We start from the raw sequence: 25562 nt of genomic DNA, 5'->3' as shown, positions 1-25562 counted from the left end.
TTTGATAAAAAATTATTGGTTCTCGAGACGATTATTGGGAATTACAATTGGCGCGTATTTTATTTTTACTAACATTATTCAAAGACTAATCATAACTTTTATTTACATTATACGTTAATTTTTGTACTAGGTAAGCTTATAATTAGCCAGTTGTTACTTGCCCATCTTCTTAATCTTTTTTGACTGATATGTTTTTTATATACATTTTTTTTTTAAGTAACTTTACTAGTGTCAAATTTTACTATTGAAATTGTTAAAATTAAATAAGAGTATTTTTAGATAAGTAATAATATTTATGGTATGTCATTTTTTACTGAATCTGATGAAAATGATCAAAGTTTTTTTGAAGAAGAAAATAACGTTCCACCTCCTTCACAACATTTTTCTAAAATAACAGGTAATTTTTTTTTATAAATAAGAATATATCTAATAAAGTTAATACTTATTATTATAGATACTACAAAAATTGACTCTTTTGATGATTCATCTGACAACGAGAACGATGATTTTAATAAGCTTACACAACATGCTAATAAAAAAATGTGTTACACACAAAATGTGACAAAAAGAGTCAATCGTTATGGTAGTCAGTCAACTGAGACTTTGAAAAAAGTTAACTTTCCTAAAAAAATAGAAAAATTTTTTAATGATGTTGGATTAGAGACTATTGAAAGTGAAGAATATTCTACATGTATAAAAGTTGTTGATACAACTTTAGAATACAAAGCATTTATTATTAAATTAAAGAAGTACTTGGATGAAGTTAATATTGATGAGTTATTTAGTACCGTTTTATCGGTTATTACATTGGAAAATGGGTTGGACTCTTTGAATGTTCTTGAAATATTTTCAAAACCTATAAAAATTAATGAGAATTTTTCTAATAGTTTTTTGCAAGTTTTGGTTTCAATAGAGAAATTACAAGCAAAAATAATTCAAGCAGTTTTCAAATTTTTTGAAAGAAGTGTTTCTGAAGATACGACGGTGAAGATGGCTTGTGGTATATATATTGATCTATTGAAAGATGTCGATGAAATATATGAACAAAACGAAATTTATGATACTATTTATAATCTTAAGTATAATAAATTTGGAACTTCATACAGAAATGAAATTGCAAGTTTTGTGTACAAATTTATTCAAGATTTTAAATTGGAAAATGAGTTGTATCGAAAGCTCATGAAATGGTTAAAGGAAGATGATATGGAAGAATGTGAAAGTTTTAGACTTGCATTGTTACAGTCGATAAAAAATGTTTACGCAGATTCTTTGAATATTAAATATGAATGTTTTGCTCTTATTAAAAATATAAATATGTTCGAGTGCAATACCGTAATTGAAATAATAAATTATACGTCTATGTCATTAACGACTGACAGTAAAAATCAAATTGTACTATTTTTATTGGCATTGAGACAGAATCTAAACTTTGATAAGTTTAAATCTTCAGCTGATTTTGATAAGATTATATGTAATATGTTTAATAAAATTATGATGTTAATAACAAATTATGGAGCAAATGGAATAAATATTGTTTTAAGCGTTTTTAATGCTTCCAATAACAATAAAGTTACATCATCTGATTTTGGAGTTATTAGTGATGTTATTGAAAATGATTTAATAGATAACAACGAGGAAAATGAAAATAGTAATGATGAAGAAGATGATTTAAAAGTAACAGTTTTGAAGCCTAGCTTTTCAAAGTTTGACTATATTTTGGCATATACCACTATTTCAGAGTATATCAATCCATTAACAAGTAAAATTATAAGTATTGCTAAACTAATGGCTGCACAAATTGAACAAAATTTCAAATCATTAGATGAAACTTGTAAATTTATGAAAACTTTATTAAAATGTGAGGAATTTCCACTAAAAAATTTGGAAGCATTACTGTACATTGGTGAATATTTTCTAAAAGACAGTTCTCCAGTTGTAAATGAAGTTGGCCAATATATATTTTTAGAAATATTCGTAAATCTATGTTATGACAGAGAAAAAATAATTGCTTTGTTGATTGACAAAATGCTTTCAAAAGAAGATGTTAGTTATAATGCTTTGAATACGATTTATTTGATTGTTAAAAAGTACCCACATGAATTTGCTGACTACATAGACTATTATTTAGAGAGAACAAGTAATTACTGTGTTAAATTTGAATCAAAACATTTGAGAATATTTTTTAAAATACTATCCTGTCTTTCAATCTCATGTTCTGGAGACGAAGTAGAATCAAAAGTTTCTTCTATTTACGACCGATTTGATCATTTCTTTGAATCCATTGATGAAAATTCATTTCGTATTGCATTGTCGGCAAATATAGTTCGAATTTGTGAATTAATTCGTAGAGATCCAGAAAAGTATTCTTCTGAGATATCTAGAATTTTAGAAAAGTTAGATTCTTGTTCAAATTACATGCCTGAATATTTAGCATATTATTTCTCAGAGTTCAGTGTAAATTTAAAAAGTGGATACAAGAAATTTTCCACACAATCAAAAGAATTAGTTGAATATATGAACAAAAAAGTTTTACATTATCTTAAAGACACATATTTCGTTTGTCTGAAAGAGCCAATTAAATATGTTGATAATGAAGGTGATGTCTTTGAACCACTTTTTGAAGGTTACAACAATTTAGAAGCACAATATGTAATGAAACATACTACATTTTTGAAACGAGATTTAAAAGATTTAGATATTTGGAACGTTGAGATGCTGAATCCTTTAACACCCATGATTCAGTTTATCTATCAGGTTTTAAGATTAATGAATAAATGGAAACAACAAAATGATACAGCTTCTCTTGAAAATTTATATTTTATATTTGGTAAGTGTTACTTCTAGTTTATATTTTTAACAATTATATTTAGAGGCAAACATTGACCTTCGTGGAATTAGTTCAATGCTTAAAAAGGAAGATTTAAATGAAAAGGAGTTATCTGATCTCAGGCTAAGTATTTTATTTTTATTAGACTATCTAAGTAACTTACTAAATACTTTTGCCGATTGTCGTTCATCTAATCAACACAATGAAATACTTCAAAAGAAGTATAAACTATACGTTAAACTTGAAAGCATATTTTTTGATCTTATTCATAATAAACACAAATTGAAATTTACTTTACCACGTTTATTGAGCAATGGTTATAGTATCTCAAGAAGTTCAATTGTATTATTTGGAATTAAAAAAAATGTTCTTAATCCAAAAAAGAAAGTTGTCAAAAGCGATGCGGATTGTGATAAAAGTATATTGGAAAATGAAAATATAGAGAATCCTACTCTTGGAACTTGCCAATTTTTTGGAAATACACAAGCACCAAATGGCAAAAAAAATTCAACAAAATCATACTATAAAATTATTCCATCTACCAAAATTAGTGATTATATAACTCCATTCACAATTAATGTCTTGATAAAGTGTATTGATGCTTTTTTGAAATCTCCGTATTTATTAAGTAAGGTATTAAATGGTTTAGATGCAGCAATCAGTAGAATAGAAGAAAGTTTTGTAAGTAAAAAAATACCAACTTTTGGTTTTTCAAAACCTTTAAAAACATTGGAAGCGTTTTTCCCTTACATCGATAAGCAAAATAAAAATGACTTGAAACGACTACTTTCTGATTGTATTATTCCAATGATGACTGTCTTTGATTATTGCAAAAGAAATTTAGTTGATGAACCAGAAAATCTACAATATCAGAATTTTGCTGAACAAAGTCTAAAAATTGTATTTCGTAGTATACAACTCAATAATAATAAGGAAGATTGTAATGGTAAAAAAAATATAGAGGAAAAAATTTTCCAATTTATTTCTACAAATCATCCCGATTTGATCTGTAATAATAATGATGCCAACACAACAATATTTAACTATTTCTTAGAAAATGAAAGTTGTATAACTTCTTCTAGTACAATGGCTGTGTTAGTAATTAACATGTTACTTGATTTTATTGGAGAAAATGAATTATTACGTTTAAAAGTTGCTGTGAAATGTTTGAATCTACTTGATTATTCATGGCAAAGTAAAAGTACTATTAACTGTTCAACAGCTAACTATTGTAAAGATATTGCTAGAATTTTAGAAACATATTTTAGTTTAATTTCACCAAGATACCAGATACTTGCTATCATATACATGGTAACTAGAAAATTGATATTTTTGGCTCCAAATAAAGAACAGAACGATTTAAAAGAAATTGGTTTTATCTATTCTTTAAATTACGCAAAATTGGGTGTGTCAAATCCAGATGATGCTTCTGCTTGTGATGCTTTTACTCCCAAAACATTTAGTTATATTTATAATGTTTGTTTTACAGCTCTAAATACGTCGACACAAAACTTTTTGGTTGCAAATGAAACAACATTGACTAATCGTATAGAAAAAAATTTGGATTCATGGTATTTTGCAGTTACTTGTTTCAATAAATTAGTATCTTTTATAAAAGTATCAAAGTTTCGGACAAAGTCTATTTTATCTGTAGTTGTAAAAGAAGGAAAAAAGTTTATAAATTTTATGAGCTCAAATAAATCTATCTTTATGAATTATATTGTTGATCAAGCAAAATTTAACGATCACAAGGATAGATTTGTACAAATATTTTATGGAATAGAGGATTGTTATACTATTTTATCGTCTTTCAACAGTGAATTTCAAAAAAAATTAACAGGTGGCGTTTTGAAAATGTTTCCTCAATTTATTTGTGGTTTTGAATCATTTAAAAGACATTATAACAATATTTCAAAAATTAATCTTGTTAAATCATCTCTTGCAGATAAGACAAGAAAAAGAAATGGTAATTCTGAGAAAGTTATTGAACCTAAAAAGAAAAAAACAAAACTAGGTAAAAAGTCTGTTTTAATTGAGCACACAGAAAATATGGAAACATAATTTTTTTTTATGTGTTTTATTTTTTTAAAAAGTTAATAATGTTAAATATAACTAAAAAAAATAATTTCTTTAAATATTAAATCGTGTTACTTTTTTTTTGTTTATCCATAGTCTTCATGATTATTTGTTTTCATCATAGAAAATTAATTAAAATTGTATTTAAAAGTGCTTACAAAGATATAAAAAATTATATCATATATTCTAAATACAAAGTACATATAAACTATCTTCAACAAATTTTTTTAGTATCTTACTTTACAAAACTTTAAACCTTTAGGACATTTTATTTAGCTTAATTTATATTCATTACAGTATTATTATTATTAATAGAAAAATAGAAAAAGTTTTTTCTTCTAATAATAAATTTGTATTGTCTTTCAAAAAAATTTACAAAAAAATATCCTAGCATATTCTATTATTTAAAGGACACTTTTCACATTTGAAAAACATAAATGCATCTTATAACGATAATTGTTTTAAATTTAAATATATTGGAATAGTGATAAATTATTTCAAAAATTTTACTTCTTTAATTTGATCATCTGTTTATTTTATATTTTTCTCTAAAACAATGGGTCCAAAACTTATTAAGAAAAAAACTGTTAAAAAAGTTAAAGTACCAAAGGTTGAGACCACAGAATCAAAAAAAGTTGTACCTGATATTCAATTATCGAAAGAACAAGAATCAGAAAAAGATGAAAAACAAACAACTTCTCTACCAGTTAAAATATTTCCAAAATTTTCTAAAAAAAAAATGAGTAAAAATCCAGAAGATTTTTCATCAATTATCAAAATTTCACGTCTACCATATGGATTTTTTGAAGAAGAATTGTTAAATTTCTTTACTCAATTTGGAAAAGTAATACGTGTTCGTGTTCCAAGATCTAAGAAAACACTAAATTTTAAGAGATACGCATATGTTGAATTTGAATTACCTGAAATAGCAGAAATAGTAGCTGAAACAATGGATAATCATATGATGTTTGATAATTTAATAAAAGTTCAACATTTGAAATATAAAGATGTACCAGAGAAATTTTTTACCAGTCGCAGAGTTATTCTACGTTTTAGTAAAAACAAAACAACTGTAATTAAAGAAATTAAAAAAAGAAGTAAACCATTTGAGGGAGTTGATTGGAATGAGATACAGAAAAAAATTACAAATAAATACAAACGAAAACAAGACAAGTTAGGAAACTTAGGAATAAACTATCAATTTCCTAAAATTCAAAGTTAATATTAATAATTTGTTAATCTACTTTTTAATTTTTTTTATTGTTTAAAATAAAATTGTTTTAATATAATACATCTATTTAAATATTAAAAAAAAGTAAAACATAATTATTCTTTCCATCTATGACAACATTCATTAGCTGCACATCTATAAAAAATTGTCATAGGTTCATCAGCACTTCGTGTTTGAAGTTGCATAAAATATGCCCTAAGTCCCCCACATTTTGGACATTTCTCATCTGTTATCTGTGCATTCTCCCATGAACTTGGCCCTCCAAGAACTTCATCCATATCTTTTAATTGTGGATAATATTTACTAGATATCTATAAAAATTTATAATAAATATTTATATATTTTTAAATTTACCTTCCCTGGAATATTTTGCCAATAACTACAATTTATACATTTTAAAATATTACAACCAATAGATTTATGCTCAGTAACTTTAAGTAACGTTCCACATTCAGGACAAAATAGAAGCATTTCTCATTAGTTAGTATTAATTTCAAATAAAAAAGTAATTTAAAAAAATAATATCTTACAACGAAATATCTACTACTGTGGAAGAACGTCACCGCAGGAAATTTATCTTTCAAAAAATACAGAAGTAATTTCCGGTAGATTATTTAATTATGAATTAAAAAAATGACAACATTAAAAAATAAAAATTAATAAAAAAAAAATCGTGTAATAGTTTTTAATTTTTATTATAAATAAAAAATATTTAAACATAACTTGCTTACAAAAAAAAATTGACTCAAATATTAAAACAATCCAGCGCCTCCTACCTCTCTTTGTTCCTTGACAAATGTCTCGAAATATTGATAAATAATAGTAACAGCCAGCAAAATACCAGTTCCAGACCCAATAGCTCCAAGGAAATCAGCAGTAACAGAAAGTGCCCCAATACAAATACCTCCAAATGCTGCAGCTGTTGGGATGTAACGATTAAGTTCATGGACAATTGATGTTTCACGATGTCCTGAAATTACCATTTGTTGTTCTTTAAATTGTTTAGCAACATCTTTAGCTGATGATCCAGATACATCAATCCATGTTTTTGAGAAAAATGCACATGATCCAAGCATGAATGCAATATATATAATTGTATGAATTGGATCTAAAAGAATATCAGCTGTTGTTTCTGGTGGTGAAAGATAATAACATAATCCTCCAATTGGGGAACTACGATAACCACCTGATGCATCTGACCACCTTCCTAAAAGATTAACGAAAAAGTTTCCACCAAATCTATTTGAAAGCATTTGAGATATAATGAAAAGATTAGATACAAGAGCTGATTGAAGAATAATTGGAATATTTGATGTGTAAAAAAGTTTTATTGGATAAGTTGAACGTTGACCACGGAATCGAGAACTTTTGACTGGAATATCAACACGGAATCCTTGGAAATAGATAACAACAGCAAAAATAAAAACTGTAGCAAGAAGATTCATTAAATTTGGAAGATTTTGTCTGTAAAAAGCTTCATTAAGAGCACGAATTTTGTCATTTCTTGTTGCTAAAAGATGGAATAAAGCAATGACTGCTCCTTCAAATTCAGTACCACGCCCTGTATTAATGGTTGTTGGTGAAAATGCTCTCCAGATAATAGTTTCACAAACATTTGTTGCAATAAAAAGTGAAATACCAGAACCAAGACCATATCCTTTTTGTAAAAGTTCATCAAGAAGAAGAACAATAAGTGAGGCAATAGTTAACTGAATAACAATAAGAAGACAAATTCCAGATCCAATTTCACTTGGAGCACCATACATACCAGAAGCAACATATACAATAGCCTGTCCAACAGTAATAAGCATACCAAAAAGTTTTTGAGCACCATTAAAAAGAGCGCGTTCTTTTGGTGTATCACCAACTTCAATAAGTTTTGCTCCAGCTAATAATTGCATAATCATACCAGATGTAACAATTGGTGAAATTCCAAGTTCCATTAAAGTACCACGATTAGATGCCATAATAACACGAAGCCAATAAAGTGGATCTGCAGATTCTGATGACATGATTCCATAAAGTGGAATTTGACAACATACTAAGAAAACAAATAATGTTACAGCAGTCCATGCAACTTTTTCACGAAATTGAATCTTCCTATCTGGTTGGGCAATTTCTGGAACTAACCCACAGAATGGTTTTATAAATTCAAGGAATTTAACTAAATTATTTTATAATTAATAAATAAAAAATAAATTACTTACCACCCATTTCAAAAGTTTTAATATAATGTTAAGTTATAATAACAAAATATCCAGATAATTTGGTAAATCTATTCAATACAATAATATATATGAAATGAATATATTAATTATGAATAGATGAACAAATCAACAAAAATATAATATCTTTTTCCTGTGTTGATGGAAGGAGCGTCGTCAGCGGAATTATTTCTCCAAAAAATAGCTAAGAGCGCAACTATGAACAGCAAGGCGGTGTCGGTTGGTTGTCGAATTGCAAAGTTCGAGAATAAAAGAAATAGTATTAGTAATAAAGAGAATTAGAATTTGTTACGTTTTAGGTCAACTAAAAATGTGTTGTATAAATATATATATATATAATATATAATTATTTATTGAAGATAAAGAGAAGGTTGTGTAAATTATGTATAAACTAATGGAAGCACAGAAAATTGAGATATAACATATGTACTATTAAAATATTTAATAATCATTAAAATATTTCTTAAAGGAAGAATATTATAAGAAGAGAAGAATAAAATTGCAATGGTAAAAGATCATATATGCATTATAAGTAGTTAGGATTCTTATGGAATAAACTATTAATGAAAGAATATGGAATATATATTATTGTATTAAAATAAATTTTAAATAAAAAAATAATAATAATCAATAGAATATCTTTCTACTTTTTACATTTTTTTTTTGGACTATCTTTAAAAATTTAAGAAAAACTATTTATGGTTTTTTTTTTTAACTTTTGCATATTTTGTACTTTTAATATGATTTTTTAAAATATTTTTTTTAAAATATTAAAAAAAATTTTTACATGTCATTTTTGATAAAATATCATTATATTTCTTGATTTAATTTTAACAAAAATTGACATGATTTTAAAGAACTACTATTATATTTAATCTTATTCTATTTAATATTAATGTAAAATTATTTTCATTGAATACCATGAGAAGAATAAATTTTTTATGATAAAACTTTTTTTTTTATTATTTTTCTTTTATAAGGATAGTGAAGGAAGATGAAAAGCACATGTCACTTATTAACATAATGACAAGTAAGAAAGAAATTTCTAATGATATAATTGGAAAAGTAACATTGTGATAATAAAAATTACAGGTAAATTTTAAGATTATATATAAAAAATTTCCATTATACATTGTTACATTAAAAATTTTTTTTTTTATGATTAATATATTAAAATATTCATAATTTTTTTTAAACATTTTCTTTAATCTCATATTTAAAATGTACAAATGTATAAATAATGTAATTTTAGGAAAGATTTTAACCAACTAATAATACTTTTCTTTATTATAATATTTTTTATCCTAAGCATCTACTATATTTACAATTTTATTTCTAAATTACATTTTATTTTAAATAATCTTTTATAATTATATACTAATGAGCAAATTTTTTTTCATCAATTTAACAATCAAATAATTTAGTATATCTAAGATTTTTTAAAGTTATTAATTTATTTATTTTTATAATGACATTTATAAGAAAATTTCTTAAATATAATTTTATACTTATTTAAAAACCAACTTTTTTAAGTTACATTTGATTACGAATATATATTATGAATGTAAAATAATTATATAAATAATAAATTTATTTTATAATTATAATAATGTTTGATAACTTATCATGAAATAAAAAAAAATTTTTATAATATTTAAATTTTATAACATTATTAGTTTCAATTGTTTTTTTATGAAGTAATATTAAAGTATTCATTTAAAAGTTTTATTTAATTAATTTTTTTTTACTTTTCTTTTTTTATTCAATTAACAAAAATGGTATGAAATGAACTAAAAAGTATATTTAAAATAGTAAAGATTATTATTTAAATAAAATATTTTCTTTTAAACAAATATAGGAAAAGAGTATATATTTATTTTAATTGAAAATTTTTCCACTTGGTAATTTATTGAATGTAATAATTCTTTGATTTAGAAATATTTAAAATTATTTACAAAAAATTACAAATTTTTTTAACAGTTCTAAAAATTGTTTTAAAGAATATTACTTGAAATGATAAATATAAATTTTATTTATTAAATCTAAATTATATTTTAGGTTAATGCTTATATATTACAAGCAAAATTATTAAAAATTTATTAATGGTAAAATCATGTCGATAGTTATTTTGTAAATTTAAAATAGAAAAATATAATATCTATATATATGTATTTTTTTTAATTCTAAATTGATCTTATAATAATATATGGTTATAGTCAAATAAATTTGCCCTATCATTGGCTTTCAATTGACTATTGTATCAAAGAAAAATATTTATTTTGATAAAAAAGTTATTAAAAAAAAATGTATCACTAAATGTTGAGATATTATGTACATTCATTTATTATTAATAATAATTTTAAAAAAAATAGCTTTTATATATCAATTGTCACATTAATTCTATTTCTTTTCTTATAAAAATTTTCTATCCATCCAAATGATTCAAGCTTATTGGGAGATATCTTTATATTTATTTTGTTTGTGTAACTTAATATATTGCCTCCCTCTTTTAACTTAAATAAATTAAATTTTCTACTTCTAATTGTTCCATCATCACATATTTCAGCTATATTTTTTAAATAAATATGAATAAATTTACAATTACTTCCTGAATAATGTATTGCTACTTTATCTATATTTCCTATTGGGTCCATATATAGCATGTCACCAGTTGATAATGATTTATTGTTATATTTTACAAGAAGTCCTATCCCAAGAATAAATGTTTGTTTGTTCTGATCTAATAATAATGAATGTTTCATGTACGCCTACAAATTTATATTTGATTAAAAAAAATAAATATTTTTTGTTATGTTTTAAAAAAAAAATTACCTGATATTTTCCATGTATTAACATTGATTCAAATTCACTTATTTTTATTATAGGGTCAACTTGTAAACTAGCAAAAACAATTCTAATTTCATTACCACTTACAATACTAATTTTTAAAATATTTTTTGTTAATAAAACTTCAAAAGAGTCAACACTAATTCTACTTAAAAAATTAAGACTTACTAACAATTCATCTGAAATTATAGTTTTTTGATTATAAAAACTTTTATGATGATAAACATCGATTGAATTATTATTTTTAAGAAATATTAAAAAATTTGCATATGAATAATTTTTACTAGGTAATTGTATAATATGACCATTCTTACAATTTATTAAATTTTCATTTGGTGTTTTAATTTTATGTAACTTTACCATTTCAATAAATTGTACATAGTTATTTGATAAAAAAAAAATGCAATCTCTCGATAATCCATAAAAACCATTAACAGTAAGAGATACATGTGAAATTTCATCTTGTAAATTACATTTAACTATTGTGGATAACAATAAAAAAATTATTATTGATAATTGAGTAAATGACATTTTCAATTATGTATGACATAAAATGTCATTATATAAACAATATATTTTATATATATTAACAAATCCTTTTTATAAAATTACCATTTTAGAAACAAAAGTATATTAAAATTAAAATTTTTTTTCCTAATAAAGAAAAATACAATTTTTTTTTATATCTTTTAAATCTCCATATAAATATTACTTTAATCCAAATTTATCTAAAAAAAAATATAAATAATTTTTTTTTAATTTCTAAAATTTATCACAATCTTTTCAACTATTTATAAGTTATTTTTCTATCAAATAACATTTTATATATAATCATTGTATTCATACAAACTACATTTATAAAAATATAGTTTTATATATTAAATGGTTATTTTTTGTTACTATTTAACCATGAAAATAATTAATTTAGTAAGTTAAGAATCACGATATAATTTTATATTTAATAGGCTTCATCTTAATTAATTTTATGGTTAATTTTTGTATCCTTAGTACGTTATTAATTAAAAGTAAAAAAGTTTTTCTTAAATTTTGATTGATTTTTCTTTTCTTTAATTATTTGTAATTATAAAAAGTTTAAATATTTTATATATTTACTTTATTTTTATTTATTTATTTATTTTTTTTAAAAATATTTTTATATGTTTTATTTATAGAATATTTTATAACAATTTTAGTATGGTATTAATTTTTTAATAATCATAATTTATATTACCATTTCTGGTGGCTTTAAATCTAGCAACTAACTTCATTAATTTATCTTTGGAAGCTGGAAATAAATAATTATAATTTTATTATATATTAATTTTTTATTAATATTACCTTTTCCCATTTCTCTAACGCGACTAGTATGTTGATAATCTTTTAAATCATATTCAAAAGCTCCTGTGTTAGGATATATATCTCTTTCATCTGGTATCTCATTTTCAAAAACTCTTGATGTATTTGTACCTGTTAATGAGGTAGAAGATTTACGTAATGTCTTAAATTTGTTACTTAATTTTTCTCTAAATGTTGAATAATTTTTAAAACCATCACATATTACTGGACCATTTGGTACATTTGAATCTGTATCATAATCTACTATTGGTCCATTGGGTACTGGTAAAATTACATCATTAAAAATTCTATCATTAGAATTAACACAACTTCCAACAGGTGGTTTTTGTGATTGTGTTGGTATATTTTTCCATCTCTCATTACGGTAAACTTTTTCTGTACAAATTAATGCTCTTAATTCTTTATCAGATTGAGCAAATTTTCTAAACTCCTCATCTTGCATCATTTTAGCAATTATTTCATCATTACTTGTATCAACAACACCCATAACAACATCATATGGAGGTGGTTGAGTATCTTGATATTGAACATTACTAGTAAAATGTTCTCTTGATGTTGAAGGTTGAAGACTCTCTGAATATCTTAATAAATCTTCTAAAACATAATCAATCTCTCCATATCGTCGTTGTATTGTTTCTTGAATGACACTTCTTGGAACTAACGGAAACATGGCACAAAAATGAGCCATTGCCTAAAAAAAAAATTAATTGACAAAATTAAAGATTATATATTACTATAAATTTATTATACTTACATCTTCAAAAGACATCTCATCATTAGTTAAAGTGGAAGTCATGCGAGTATAAAGTGTTAAGTTATATAACTTTTAATTTTTTTTTTATAATGATATAAAATACTTAATTAATGTAATATAGTATTATAATTAAGTATAAAACTTTTGTATAAGTTATCTTAAAAATATTTAAATATATAGTATTTTTCACTTAAATATATTTTTATCTTATCAATAATATTATTCCAATAAATAAATATTAATTTATTAGTAAATAAATATATTAATTTAATAATAAATAAATATCAATAATAAAATTGAAAAAAAAATTTATTTAGTTCGTTAAATATATATTAAATTTTTTTTTATTTTTTTTAATTATAAAATAATGAATAGAAATTAATTGTAACTTTGATATTCTTTATATATATAGTTTTTTTTTTTTTTAGTTGTCTGACTCATAGATAACGATTATATATATATATATTATAAATAATATACATTTACCAATGATTGTTAATATTATTTTTGATGATTTTTACCTTTCAAGGGCTTTAGATATAATAATATAAGTAAATATATAAAATTATATTATAAAAAGTTATTTATTTTTAATGTATCACACCATATATATATATATATAATATCTTTTATATAAAATTTTTAAAAAACAAAACAATATAGGAAGTAAAACTATTTATTAGTAAAATTTTTGTTACTTTGTTAAAATTAGTTATTTTTATAAAAGCATAAATAAAAGAATAAATTATAAGAAAAACAAAAGTAAAAAAAAAAAAAAATAAATTATAGGAAGTTTAATGAAAATATATTTTCAGTTACCATGCATATATATAGTAGTGGTATGATATATTAACAAATATATTTTTATGTATAGTAAAGAATGCACTCTCTCCTATGAATATTGATTAGTCTGGCCCTCAATTTTTATATTTAAATGTACATACATATTAAAATAAAGTTTTTTATAAGTATTAAAGCACAAGAAGAGTTGATGTTATATATATATCTCCTAATGTCAAGGTTAATCATCATGTTGATAAGCATTATTTTACTTTTTATTATGATACTTTTTTAAGCATTATTATTTTTATAAAGATCTATACTTTCATTATTTACATTTTATTTATATTAGAAAATAAAATTTCATGTCAAAATAATTTTTAACAATCAAAAATGAGATCATTTAAATATATATGATTTAAAATATAAATAATTTAAATTCATTCCAATATAATTGAATGATTTTTCACGCCTTTTCTATAAAATATTTTATTAGGTCGTTTAAATTAGTTTAAAAATATCAAAAAGAAACTTTTATAAAATAGTTTTCTTATATAAATATTAAAATTAATTAAATTTTTTTGTTACATTTTTTTTTAAAGTAAAAATATTTTATTTGTTTTTATAGTATAAAGTTACTTTTTTTTTTATTGTTTTTTTTTTCATAAATTTTTTTTTAATATAATTCTAATAATCAAAGAAAAATAAAATGAAAAAAGTTTTTATGCAACATTAGGCTAATATTTTTAAAAAATTATGTAAGTAAATTTCCTTTTTAAGAGGGAAATTACATTTAACTTTGATATATATTATATTAAAAAATAATTCATTTGAATTTTTTTTTAAACAACTTATTTTTATGGTCTTTTTTATTTTAAAACATATAATATTATATACATCTAAATATTGTGCATATTACCATAATAGGATATAAGCATCATAAAGCATATCAATTCTTTTTTTAACATATGTTTACTTCTCATAAAAAAATTAACCCATTATTTTTAGTAGTATAAAAAAAAAAAAAGATACAGTTTATAGGGTAAATGTTTTGACAAAAAGTAAATTTAATTTTTGAATAGCTTCTATATGTATATTAATGTTATTTATTCATAGAATACCTAATATTTCCATTTAGAAACATTAAATATGTCTTTGAAGTTGCACATTTTTCATGGCTTATAAAATATGCCATGGATAAAATTCATTAATTTTATGGACTATTATGACATTTTTAGTAGGTAATAAATATTATTTTGTATGAGCATTTCATATTTTTCTAATTTGTTCCTTCTTTTAATCTTTCTTTCAAATTTTATCACGCTACATATATCTTTCTCTTTTTATGTCAAAAAATTTTTTTATTTAATTTATAAGATAAATTTCATCATATCATACTAAATTTACATTTTAAACTTCAGACATTTTGATATTTAATATTTTAAAAGTCATGATGATTGTAAAAATTAAAAGTAGTATAAGTTTCTTTTGATGTATATTGTAAATATATCTTTAGTATAAGAATATCATTTTTCTTTTTTATAATTGTATATTTTTTATTGTACAATTTTATTGTTGTAATAAATATATACACTACAATATTGAATTTTTATTTTTATATTAAAAAAAAAAAATTTGTTGCATTTTTATTTGTAAAACAATAATTAATATTGTGCTTTTTTTTAAATTATTAGTTAATATTACATATTTATAAGCAGACACTAAGTATTATAATAGTCTACTAATAATGATAATTACGTGAGAGATATAATATTTTTAGAATATAAAATATCCATAATGATACATTGATTAAATCATCATCACATGTCTTAACAATTTTTATAAAAAGTATTTATAATTTATTTAATACATTCTTTTATATTATGTTACTACATGTATCAACTAACTAATGTTATGTAACAAGAATAGAGATATTTTGGACCCATCATTCATACATATTATTTAGAAGTATATTAGTCTCCCATTTATTAGAAACAACTCTTACTTAATATATTTTATAAAAATACACTTTAATCAGTGGGTTGGGAGAGATTAAATGTTTAACAAAATCAATATAGAAAAAAGATTACTGATTGCTTCACATAAATACAATAATAACTACTCTTCATTCATCCTTAATAAACTTTTTTAAATATATATTATACTCTTGTAAACACCTGTTGAAACTTGACATTATCAACTTTTTTGATAACCTATTAGTTATATAAAAAGCACCATTAAATCTATTTACATAATTAAATATATTACAACATAGCAATTAATATGTATATATATACATAGTATAATATATAATATATTCTTTCAATGGTCTTTTTTTTTTTTAATTTTATTTACCGTTAATACATTCTTGGAGAAAAAGAAAAGAAAAAAAAATATATATATATTTTATTATTTCCCACCTTTTCATCATTCCGACAAAATAATTTTTAATAAAAGGATCTTTGATTAGATATAATAATATCTCTTCCTTAAAATTGTTAAAAAAAAACTTCTTTTTTTTATATCCCAATGATAAAAATTTTATTAAGAAAATTGTTTCATTTATACTAAAAAAATTTTTTTTTTTCATCACCATTTTCAATTATTTAAATATACATTTTTATTATATATAGAATGATTATTATATATATATATAATTTTTAATGTTTCAAATTGCTATATCATACATGTTCATGTAAAAAAGACGATTGTTTTTAAAACTGTCATCATTTTTGAAAGGTGATATTTAAACATTTTTATTTTTATAGACAAATATAAAATTATATTTAAAATTGTTTTTTAAACCTTAACTTAAGGCACGTAATTTTTTTTTTTTTTTTAAAGAATTTCAAATGATTTTTCCTACTTTTTAATTAAATTTTATTATATATTTTTTTTATTATATGTAATTTTTAATCTTTTAGGCATATTAAACCAAAAGTTTAGTTTATTTCTCAAATCGGTGAAATAAATAATATATAAGATGTCTTCAGCACCTGTAACGATAACTAGTAATGGTGCAACATTACCAGGTGAAAGACAAAATGGTGTTGAAGAAATTCATGGACAAATTTTTGCTGTTGCCCCTCGCTACGTTAACCTTAGTTACATAGGTGAAGGTGCCTATGGAATGGTTGCATCTGCTTTAGATACAATTACCAAAGAAAGAGTTGCTATTAAAAAAATATCACCTTTTGAACATCAGACATTTTGTCAAAGAACATTAAGAGAGATTAAAATATTATCAAGGTTTAAGCATGAAAATGTATGTTTAATTATAATATTTAATTAGATTATATATATATAAATATATTTATTTATTTTTTTGTAGATAATTAATATTCAAGAAATAATTAGTGCACCAACAGTTGATCAGATGAGGGATATATACATTGTTCAATGTCTTATGGAAACTGATCTCTATAAACTTTTGAAAACTCAACGGCTTTCTAATGATCATACATGTTATTTTTTGTATCAAATATTGCGTGGATTAAAGTACATACATTCAGCTAATGTACTTCACAGGGATTTGAAACCATCAAATTTACTCCTAAATACAACATGTGATTTAAAAATATGTGATTTTGGTTTAGCACGTGTCTCTGATCCAGACCATGATCATACTGGTTTTTTGACTGAATATGTTGCCACTAGGTGGTATCGTGCTCCAGAAATTATGCTTAACTCAAAAGGATATACTAAAGCTATTGATGTTTGGAGTGTTGGTTGTATATTAGCTGAGATGCTTAATAATAGACCATTATTTCCTGGAAAACATTATCTTGATCAATTAAGTTTAATTCTTGCTGTAGTTGGATCTCCAAGTCAAGAAGATTTATCTTGTATTTTAAATGATAAGGCTCGTTCATACCTCCTTTCACTTCCCCATAAACCAAGACAACCATGGCATAGATTGTATCCGGATGCTAATCCAAGAGCTCTTGATTTACTTGATAAAATGTTAACATTTAATCCTAATAAAAGGATAACTGTAGAGGAGGCATTAGCACATCCATATTTAGAACAATATTATGATCCAAATGATGAACCAATTTGTGAGAATCCATTTACAATTGAGATGGAATTTGATGACCTACCAAAAGAAGTATTAAAACAAAAGATTTTTGAGGAAGCAGAAAATTTGCACAAACTTAGAGAGACTGAAAGAAATAATGTCTAGTTAATTAAAAATTATTAAGAAGCTTTAAAATAAAAGTTATTTTTTATTAATATTTAATAAGCATTAAATGCTCTAAAAATATTATTATATAATAATTACATAATCAGTTTATTTTACTAACTACCATATTTTATATCTATTCATCTTTTTTTTTTAAATAATTAGTTAGTTTAATCTATTATTCTAATTTTAGTTATTTTAAAATATTTTTTTATATAAATTTTTAAAAAATTAAGAAAACATAAATAGCTGTTGAGGTAAGGATTATCCTTATATAGTATTTTTTTTTCTTTTTTAGAACATATTATTATTGTTCAAATTTTTAATTAAATTCATTGTATTTATTTAAAAATACACAAAATATTCATACTTGAAATATATAAATTTCTATACATATATTTTTATGTAGTTATTTTAATGTTTATTTAAAAAAATAAAATTATATGTTTTTTTTATTGTAATAATCAAACCAAAGTTTAAATAAATTTTTTATATAATCTTTTAGATGCCATATTTATATAATGTCTTTTATTTTTTAAATAGTAAAGTTATTTTGTCTACTGTCTTATGAAATTGGATAATTTTGTTCCAGCAAAACTAATGTCATTTTTTTCTTCTTTCAATTTTAAAGTAATGTAATATGATATGTCAAAATTTGAATTTTAAAACTCAATTGTTACAGGAAACATTTTTGGCCAAACTTGAATTTCAAAAAATTAAGATAATATTACCGTCTACTAACCCTAAAGAAATCAGACATTTTAAATATTATATAAAATTAATTTCAAATTTATATAATTTTCAATTTAAAAAGTTAAATAAAAATGTAATTATATTGATAAAAGAAAAAAAGAAAGATATCATAAAAATAATGAAAGATTTATAAAATTACAATTTTTATCTAGTTAAATATTTATTACATATATATTAAAAAGTAAAGTAAAAGATTAATATGCATGGAAATTGTTTTAATGTTAACAGAAATTTAATTAATTTAAGTCAATTTTTCATAGAAATATCCTGTCATAAAATTAAATTTTTATTTAAATTATTCAAGCACATCTATCTTAGTATATTAAAAAAAAATATTTTTATTATATTACTTTAAAATGTCCATTTTTAAATATACCAATTAATTGGATAATTTTTAATTATAAATATTTAATTTTTAAAAATTGGCACTACTTTTATTAAAGTAGGTTTTTGTATGATATATAATATCCAATATAAAATATTATTTAAAGTTTTAAATATATTTATAAAAAAATTGGGACTTAGAAAAAATATAAAATTAGTGTTGAAAACTTTTTGTATAATTTTAATTTTTATAAGTCAAATTTACCTTTAATATTTATAAATACCCAATTAAAGACAAACAAAAATCATCTTTGATATTTTATATATAAAAAATTTATTTTTAATATCATTACGAAAACATACAAATAATCAGTTTTTTTTTTAAATTTAATTTTTTTAAACACATTTTTAATAAAGTATAAAAAAAAATCATTATGTAAAACATTTAACGGGATATGAAATTAATGAGTATAAAATATATAATAATAATAAAAAAAAACAATGCGATTATTAGGGATGTGTGATGTGATATAATTAATTTTTTTTTTTTTAATTTTTGTATATAAAAGCTAATTATATAGGAGTGAAACAATACTTTCTCCTATATATGTTTTCAAAATGAAGGAAGTTATAAAATTGAGTAATGCCCTGTAGATAAAAATAACAGTTAACGAGTAAATGGATAACGATAGAAACTTATAAAACAATAATGTACCTATTATTAGTTATTAAAAATATTTTTGAATGTATATCTGGCAGCTATTAATATTTTTTTTTTATTTTTATGTTAATAGTTTTCACTAGTATGGAAATCAATTGATAAATAATAAAAGTACATAGATTTGGCCGATACTTAAAATTTCTTAATTATCAAAAAAAATTTAAACAAACTTTTTTCTAACTCTACCTTTTAATTATATAAAAAAAACAATAGTATTACCACATAATTTAACAAAACAAAAAGCCCTGTCAGACTTTATATAACAATAAAAAAAGTAGAATTATTGATGTAACAGATAATAATAATATACTAGGAGATTATTGTACTATCTATTACCTTAAAATAAATATTTAAAATATATAAAATAGTACACTAAGCTGACTATATAATAAATGGCTATGTTTTCTCCAGAAATATTGAAGAGTCGGAAAAATGAATATTTTAAATAATATTTAGGCATAATGAATAATAATGAAATATATAATAATTTTTTACTGTTCTTGTTCCTTTTTTCTTTCATTTTCTAAATCACGCTTAGCGGCTTTTGCTGGCTAAAAAAAATAATAATAATATATTACAATAATATTTAACAACTTACATTTATAGCAAAATCTTCTAGATTTTTATATTTAGCTAATTCTTTAGCTAATTCTTCTCTGACATCTAAATAATTAGAATGTTTGTAATATTTTAAGAAACAGTAGAATTTTTCTAAACCATATAATTGACCTCTTTTGATATCAGCTATAGTTTCATCTTGGAAGTCTACATAAATCTTTGGTCTAAATTTTGATTGTAAACCATATGTATAGAATCTAAACAAAGCTTCAATACCATATCTACTTCCAGCTGAAGCATCATCTGTAGCCAATTTTCTAAATTCATTATACATTTTTCTATTGAAATTATCCGGTAAGAACATACTCCAAAATCTATATAATGTATTCATTTCTGGACAATCAAGACCCAAAGCTTCTCTTTGTTTTAAACATTCATTTTTCCATGCTGAATATTTGTTTTCTTGGAAACCATTTTCTTGGAATAAAGTTAAAGATGGATGTTGTTGAAGTTCATTTATTGGTTGACAACCATCTGATCGAGCTCCTAAAAGCCAACCTACTGGAAGTTCTACTGGTGGATTTTCACTGTGACGAAGTTTTTGTTTTTTAGGCTTACGTTCATCAACCGGTACCGATGGTTTAATAGGAAAATATCTATTCAATAATTTTTCTTTTGATTCCCGTATAGCTACTGGAGATTTTGGAACAGTTGTGCTAGCAGCACGTTCACGAGCTTTTATTACCCATACAGAAGTTGTTGGTGTTTTTGGAACATCAACTGGTGCTGGTACAGCTCCATCTTCATTTCTCGATGTTGTTCTACTTCTAGAAATTTTTTTACTTTCCTTTAATTTGTGTGCCTCTTCTTCTGTTATCATAGTCACTTTTTCAGATTTTACTTGATCTTTAGTTGAAGTTTCACATGACCATAAATCTTCTTCATACCTTCTTAAACCTAATTCCATTTCTTCATTGATATATTGAAGTCTACTCATTCTACTTGTATATTCTCCTGTTCTGTCAAATTGTCTTTTTACTGGTGGTGGAGTTTGCGCAAATATAATTAGTTTATCAATATGTGCATCATCCATATCATCAGGATAGTCAGGTTGTTGTTTTTCTCCTCCTTTTGGTCTACGTGATAAGAAGGAAGAATCAATTTCTTCATCAAATTTAAAATCTAATTCATCAACTTTTGCGGCAGCAGCAGCAGCTTTAGCTACAGCAGCACGTTTAGCTCGAGCATTTTTTCCTCTTGATGGAGGTTGTTTTTTGTCTCTTTTTTTTACTTCTTCCCAGTCATCTTCTTCATCATCATCTGTTTCATCCATCTTTAAACTTTTTTCAACTTTACTTTCCTCAGTACCTTTTTGTGATAATGTTTCTTTTTTAGTTTCAGAATTAGTTTTGTTATCATTTTGTGAAACATCTTCTTTCTTTACTTCAACAGTTTCATTACTTTTTGGTTGTGGAATATGTTCTTTAATAAAATTGACTTGTTCACCATCCTCACTTGGTGGTGCAAGTCTCCATCTTTCTGGTTCAAAAGTTGTTCTAATATATTTTTTGTCAGCTGATAAAGTAACTTTATTACTTTCAAGAAGAGCTTCAATAATTAAATCCATATCTTGAGATATTGAGCTTACTCTAGGAAAATGAGCAATTAATGAGAGCTCTAAATATCCATCAGGTCTCATTTTTCTACGAAGATAGAAATCTTTTAACAAGTTTTCAACACTAAAATAATATTCAATTTGTTTTCTTATTAGATTTTTTAATTCATCTCTTGTTAAATTTGTACCGCCGCCATTTTGAACTTGAAAAGAAATTTGAGGAAATATTTGTGGTGAAAATGAATTTGCATGTGACATAAAACCTGACACACTTGGAGTTCCCTGTACGGCAAATCCAGGTGACATTAGAGCAGTAGGTGTATGTGAAATAGTGGCATTATTCAAAGGTGATGTAGTACTTTCTGGTCTTGAAGTTACATTTGATGTTTTATTTTTATTTCCATTTAATGGAACAGATGGATCAAATGGTGGTAAAATATTTAACGCATAAAAATTTTGGCATTGTTTTTCCATAAGTTCCATATAATCAAAATTATCTTCTATTTTAGCCAAATCATCCCAAGCTGGTAAAGGTCCACGAGCTCTTCTCTCCTCATCTGTTAACCTTCTTGGAGCATGTGGATTTTTTGGTGCTGGTGGAACATGATCCTGTTTCCCTTTATTAAATTTATATCCTCTACTATAACCTTTTCTGTCATCTTTTTTTACATTTTCTTCACTTGAAGGATGATTAGATGTAGAAGGTTCCCCTGACTTTCCAGACATATTTTCCTTTTTCCAACCCTGTCTTCCAGATTGTTGGTAATAAAATCCGTGTGAAGTATTATCAAAATAACTAAAAATATATATAAACGTTAAAAATAATATTTTATTTGAAAATAAATTTAACTATCAAACTAAAAACTAAATATATTTATGAAAAATATTAGTATATAATAAGAAAAATAGTTTTTAAAATAGCACGTGTTACACATTCCGATTATTTTATCAATATTTAATTTTTTTTTTTTTAAATATTCACAAATGAAAATCAAGTTATAAAAAGAATCAGTTATAATATTTTTTTTTCAAATGATAGAGTTATATTATTGATATAATTGTTTAGATTATCTTTATTATTTGTTAAAAATGGAAGCATACAAATTACTGTATTATTATTATAAAATGATAAATTAAATAATCATAAATAATATGATATATTCCAGTACCATATGTGGAATAGTATGTATATTAAATCTAAAAATTTCTTAAAATCATATTAAAAACTAGCCTTATATGGTTATTTTTGTTCCAGTTATAATCTGTTTTCTAATCCTATTAATTTTTAAATTAAAAAACTTTACATGTAATAAACTTCTTAGCAAAAAAAAAAATTTAATAATGTTTATTCTTCTAAATTTTCTTATATGTCATTATTTTGGTTTACAAAAAAAAGAATTGTTTTATGAAATATACAAAGTATAGACTATATATTAATTAAATTTGCTTAAAAATATTTCAATTATTATAAACATTAATATTTATATAAATATTTGCAATTTTTTACTATTCATTTTTTTAACTAAAAAAAACAAACCTATTTTCACTCATAAACAAAGTGTGTGTTGTATCATTTCCTATATACAAATATATCTTTAACAAAATTTTAAAACAGAAAATTATTTAGGTAAACTTTTCCAACACAATAGAACTTTATCGAAAATTATTACATTGATAATAGTAACATGACATAATTCTTATATATTATTTATACTTGAGATCAATTTTATTGTAATGTAGATCAAATCTAATCTTAAAAATTATTCTATTCCTATATTTAGATTAAAGATATATAACATAAAACAATTTTTAAAACTTTATGAACTTGGTTTATAAAATTATAAATAGCAATGTTATCACGCAATATTTAGTAAGTAAGAGCTAAATATTAATTCTCTTTAAAGAAGAAATGACATACACCATACGATTAGTCATGATGGTATTTTTATAAAATGAAATAGAACATATATAATACTATGATAAACAAGTACTAAAATCTGTTAATTTAATAACAAAAATTTATACTAGAATAATTATCTACTTTTAAAACTTATAATGTTAAACTAATTTATAATAAGATATGAATTGCAATACAAATAAAATAAAGGTATGATAGTACTTTTTATAGGACATTACTTACCAATAACTTTCACTATCTCCTTCTTTATTATCATGTTTTTTTTGATTAGATATCTCAGAATTTCTATTTTCATTACGACTTCTTCGTTCTCTACGTCTTCCTTCTCCAGACTTTTTTGAAGATATACTTTCAAACTTTACATTAACATTAATTTTTTTCCAACTTGCCTTTGGAATCTTAAAAAAACAAAATTAGTAGAAAATTTATGTAGTTAAACTCACTACTTTGTTACTTTCTCCTTTAGGTGATTTTGGTTTTGCATTTTCTTTAGATCCAGATTCATTTGAAGAGCTAATGCTACCATTATGAATGTGCTCTTCTGCTAATGATGGCCAAACTGTAGTATCTTTATTTATCTTGTTATCAGTATTATTTTCAGTTTTTGTATTCTTGTCAATATTTTGCACCTTTTCAACTATCTTCTCTACTTTTTTAATATCTTTAATAGTATTACTAACTTTAACGTTGTTTTCTTCATTTTTGTTTTGACTTTCAATATCATTTGCTTTAAACCAAGCATTAACTGCTGGCACAGGAGCAGGTGAAAGGACAATTTTTGCTGTTTTACCATCTGTTGTATTGATTTCATCAGGTTTTGTGGTAGCATCAGATATGTCTTTTTTTGCCTCTTCACTAATTTCAGATTTTATACGATTTCTGGCATTACTAGATTTATTTCTCCTTGTTTTTGTTCCCTCATTTTTTTTACTTTCTCTTTCCTCTTTTTTATTTGTTTTACTACTACTACTACTTTTCTCTCCATTTTTTTCATTTTTCCTTTTTTCTTGATTTCCTCTTCTATGATTTCGATGTCGTTTACTTTTACTTTCTGAAACATTTGTATTTTCTTGTTTAGGTATATCTTTTTTATTATCATTAACTATCAATGGTTTAACAATTCCCTGAGTTTTAGTACCTTCATCAGAACCATTTTCTCCACCTTGAACAACTTTGGCAAATGACAACATTATTTTCTCAACGAAAACACTAATATATTAAAAGTAATTTTACTTTCCTACCCAATTTAAACAGTTCCAAAAGAATAGTAGAACTGATTTTTTGGCTAATTACTCTATTCTAAAATAAAAAATTATAAATAATAATTCAAATTTTAAAACATAATATTATCAAAATTTAATAATAACGTTATATATATATATATTAATAAATAA

At 22.9% G+C, this 25562-nt stretch overlaps 8 protein-coding genes across 8 annotated transcripts; 3 read left to right on the top strand and 5 right to left on the bottom strand.

The window, feature by feature from the left end:
• Positions 1–300: 300 nt before the first annotated feature.
• Positions 301–4888, top strand: SRAE_2000193200 (Armadillo-type fold domain-containing protein; the record flags this gene model as incomplete). Its single annotated transcript, XM_024652943.1, has 3 exons — positions 301–397; positions 455–2827; positions 2871–4888. 3 exons carry the CDS (start codon positions 301–303, stop codon positions 4886–4888), a joined length of 4488 nt encoding a protein of 1495 aa, XP_024506468.1.
• A 571-nt stretch (positions 4889–5459) lies between these two features.
• Positions 5460–6125, top strand: SRAE_2000193100 (MKI67 FHA domain-interacting nucleolar phosphoprotein; the record flags this gene model as incomplete). The annotated part of the gene is made up of 1 exon (XM_024652942.1): positions 5460–6125. One exon carries the CDS (start codon positions 5460–5462, stop codon positions 6123–6125), a length of 666 nt encoding a protein of 221 aa, XP_024506467.1.
• Positions 6126–6229: 104 nt separating this feature from the next.
• SRAE_2000193000 (DNA-directed RNA polymerase III subunit RPC10) lies at positions 6230–6605 on the bottom strand (the record flags this gene model as incomplete). The annotated part of the gene is made up of 2 exons (XM_024652940.1): positions 6230–6445; positions 6489–6605. The coding sequence occupies 2 exons, from the start codon at positions 6603–6605 to the stop codon at positions 6230–6232; spliced, it is 333 nt and encodes a 110-aa protein (XP_024506466.1).
• Positions 6606–6886: 281 nt separating this feature from the next.
• SRAE_2000192900 (Protein transport protein Sec61 subunit alpha-like 1) lies at positions 6887–8348 on the bottom strand (the record flags this gene model as incomplete). Its single annotated transcript, XM_024652939.1, has 2 exons — positions 6887–8298; positions 8342–8348. The coding sequence occupies 2 exons, from the start codon at positions 8346–8348 to the stop codon at positions 6887–6889; spliced, it is 1419 nt and encodes a 472-aa protein (XP_024506465.1).
• A 2386-nt stretch (positions 8349–10734) lies between these two features.
• SRAE_2000192800 (Hypothetical protein) lies at positions 10735–11569 on the bottom strand (the record flags this gene model as incomplete). Its single annotated transcript, XM_024652938.1, has 2 exons — positions 10735–11127; positions 11192–11569. The coding sequence occupies 2 exons, from the start codon at positions 11567–11569 to the stop codon at positions 10735–10737; spliced, it is 771 nt and encodes a 256-aa protein (XP_024506464.1).
• Positions 11570–12414: 845 nt separating this feature from the next.
• On the bottom strand, positions 12415–13358 carry SRAE_2000192700 (Hypothetical protein; the record flags this gene model as incomplete). The annotated part of the gene is made up of 3 exons (XM_024652937.1): positions 12415–12491; positions 12545–13253; positions 13317–13358. 3 exons carry the CDS (start codon positions 13356–13358, stop codon positions 12415–12417), a joined length of 828 nt encoding a protein of 275 aa, XP_024506463.1.
• Positions 13359–17079: 3721 nt separating this feature from the next.
• Positions 17080–18279, top strand: SRAE_2000192600 (Mitogen-activated protein kinase ERK-A; the record flags this gene model as incomplete). Its single annotated transcript, XM_024652936.1, has 2 exons — positions 17080–17361; positions 17428–18279. The coding sequence occupies 2 exons, from the start codon at positions 17080–17082 to the stop codon at positions 18277–18279; spliced, it is 1134 nt and encodes a 377-aa protein (XP_024506462.1).
• Positions 18280–20568: 2289 nt separating this feature from the next.
• SRAE_2000192500 (La-related protein 1) lies at positions 20569–25358 on the bottom strand (the record flags this gene model as incomplete). Its single annotated transcript, XM_024652935.1, has 4 exons — positions 20569–20628; positions 20676–23046; positions 24391–24566; positions 24612–25358. The coding sequence occupies 4 exons, from the start codon at positions 25356–25358 to the stop codon at positions 20569–20571; spliced, it is 3354 nt and encodes a 1117-aa protein (XP_024506461.1).
• Positions 25359–25562: the final 204 nt, after the last annotated feature.

This window comes from Strongyloides ratti (genome assembly GCF_001040885.1).
Source record: "Strongyloides ratti genome assembly S_ratti_ED321, chromosome : 2".
Taxonomy (NCBI): Eukaryota; Metazoa; Nematoda; class Chromadorea; order Rhabditida; family Strongyloididae; genus Strongyloides; species Strongyloides ratti.
The sequence above is the reverse complement of the archived record's forward strand: the minus strand, read 5'-3'. Positions and strand labels throughout refer to the sequence as shown.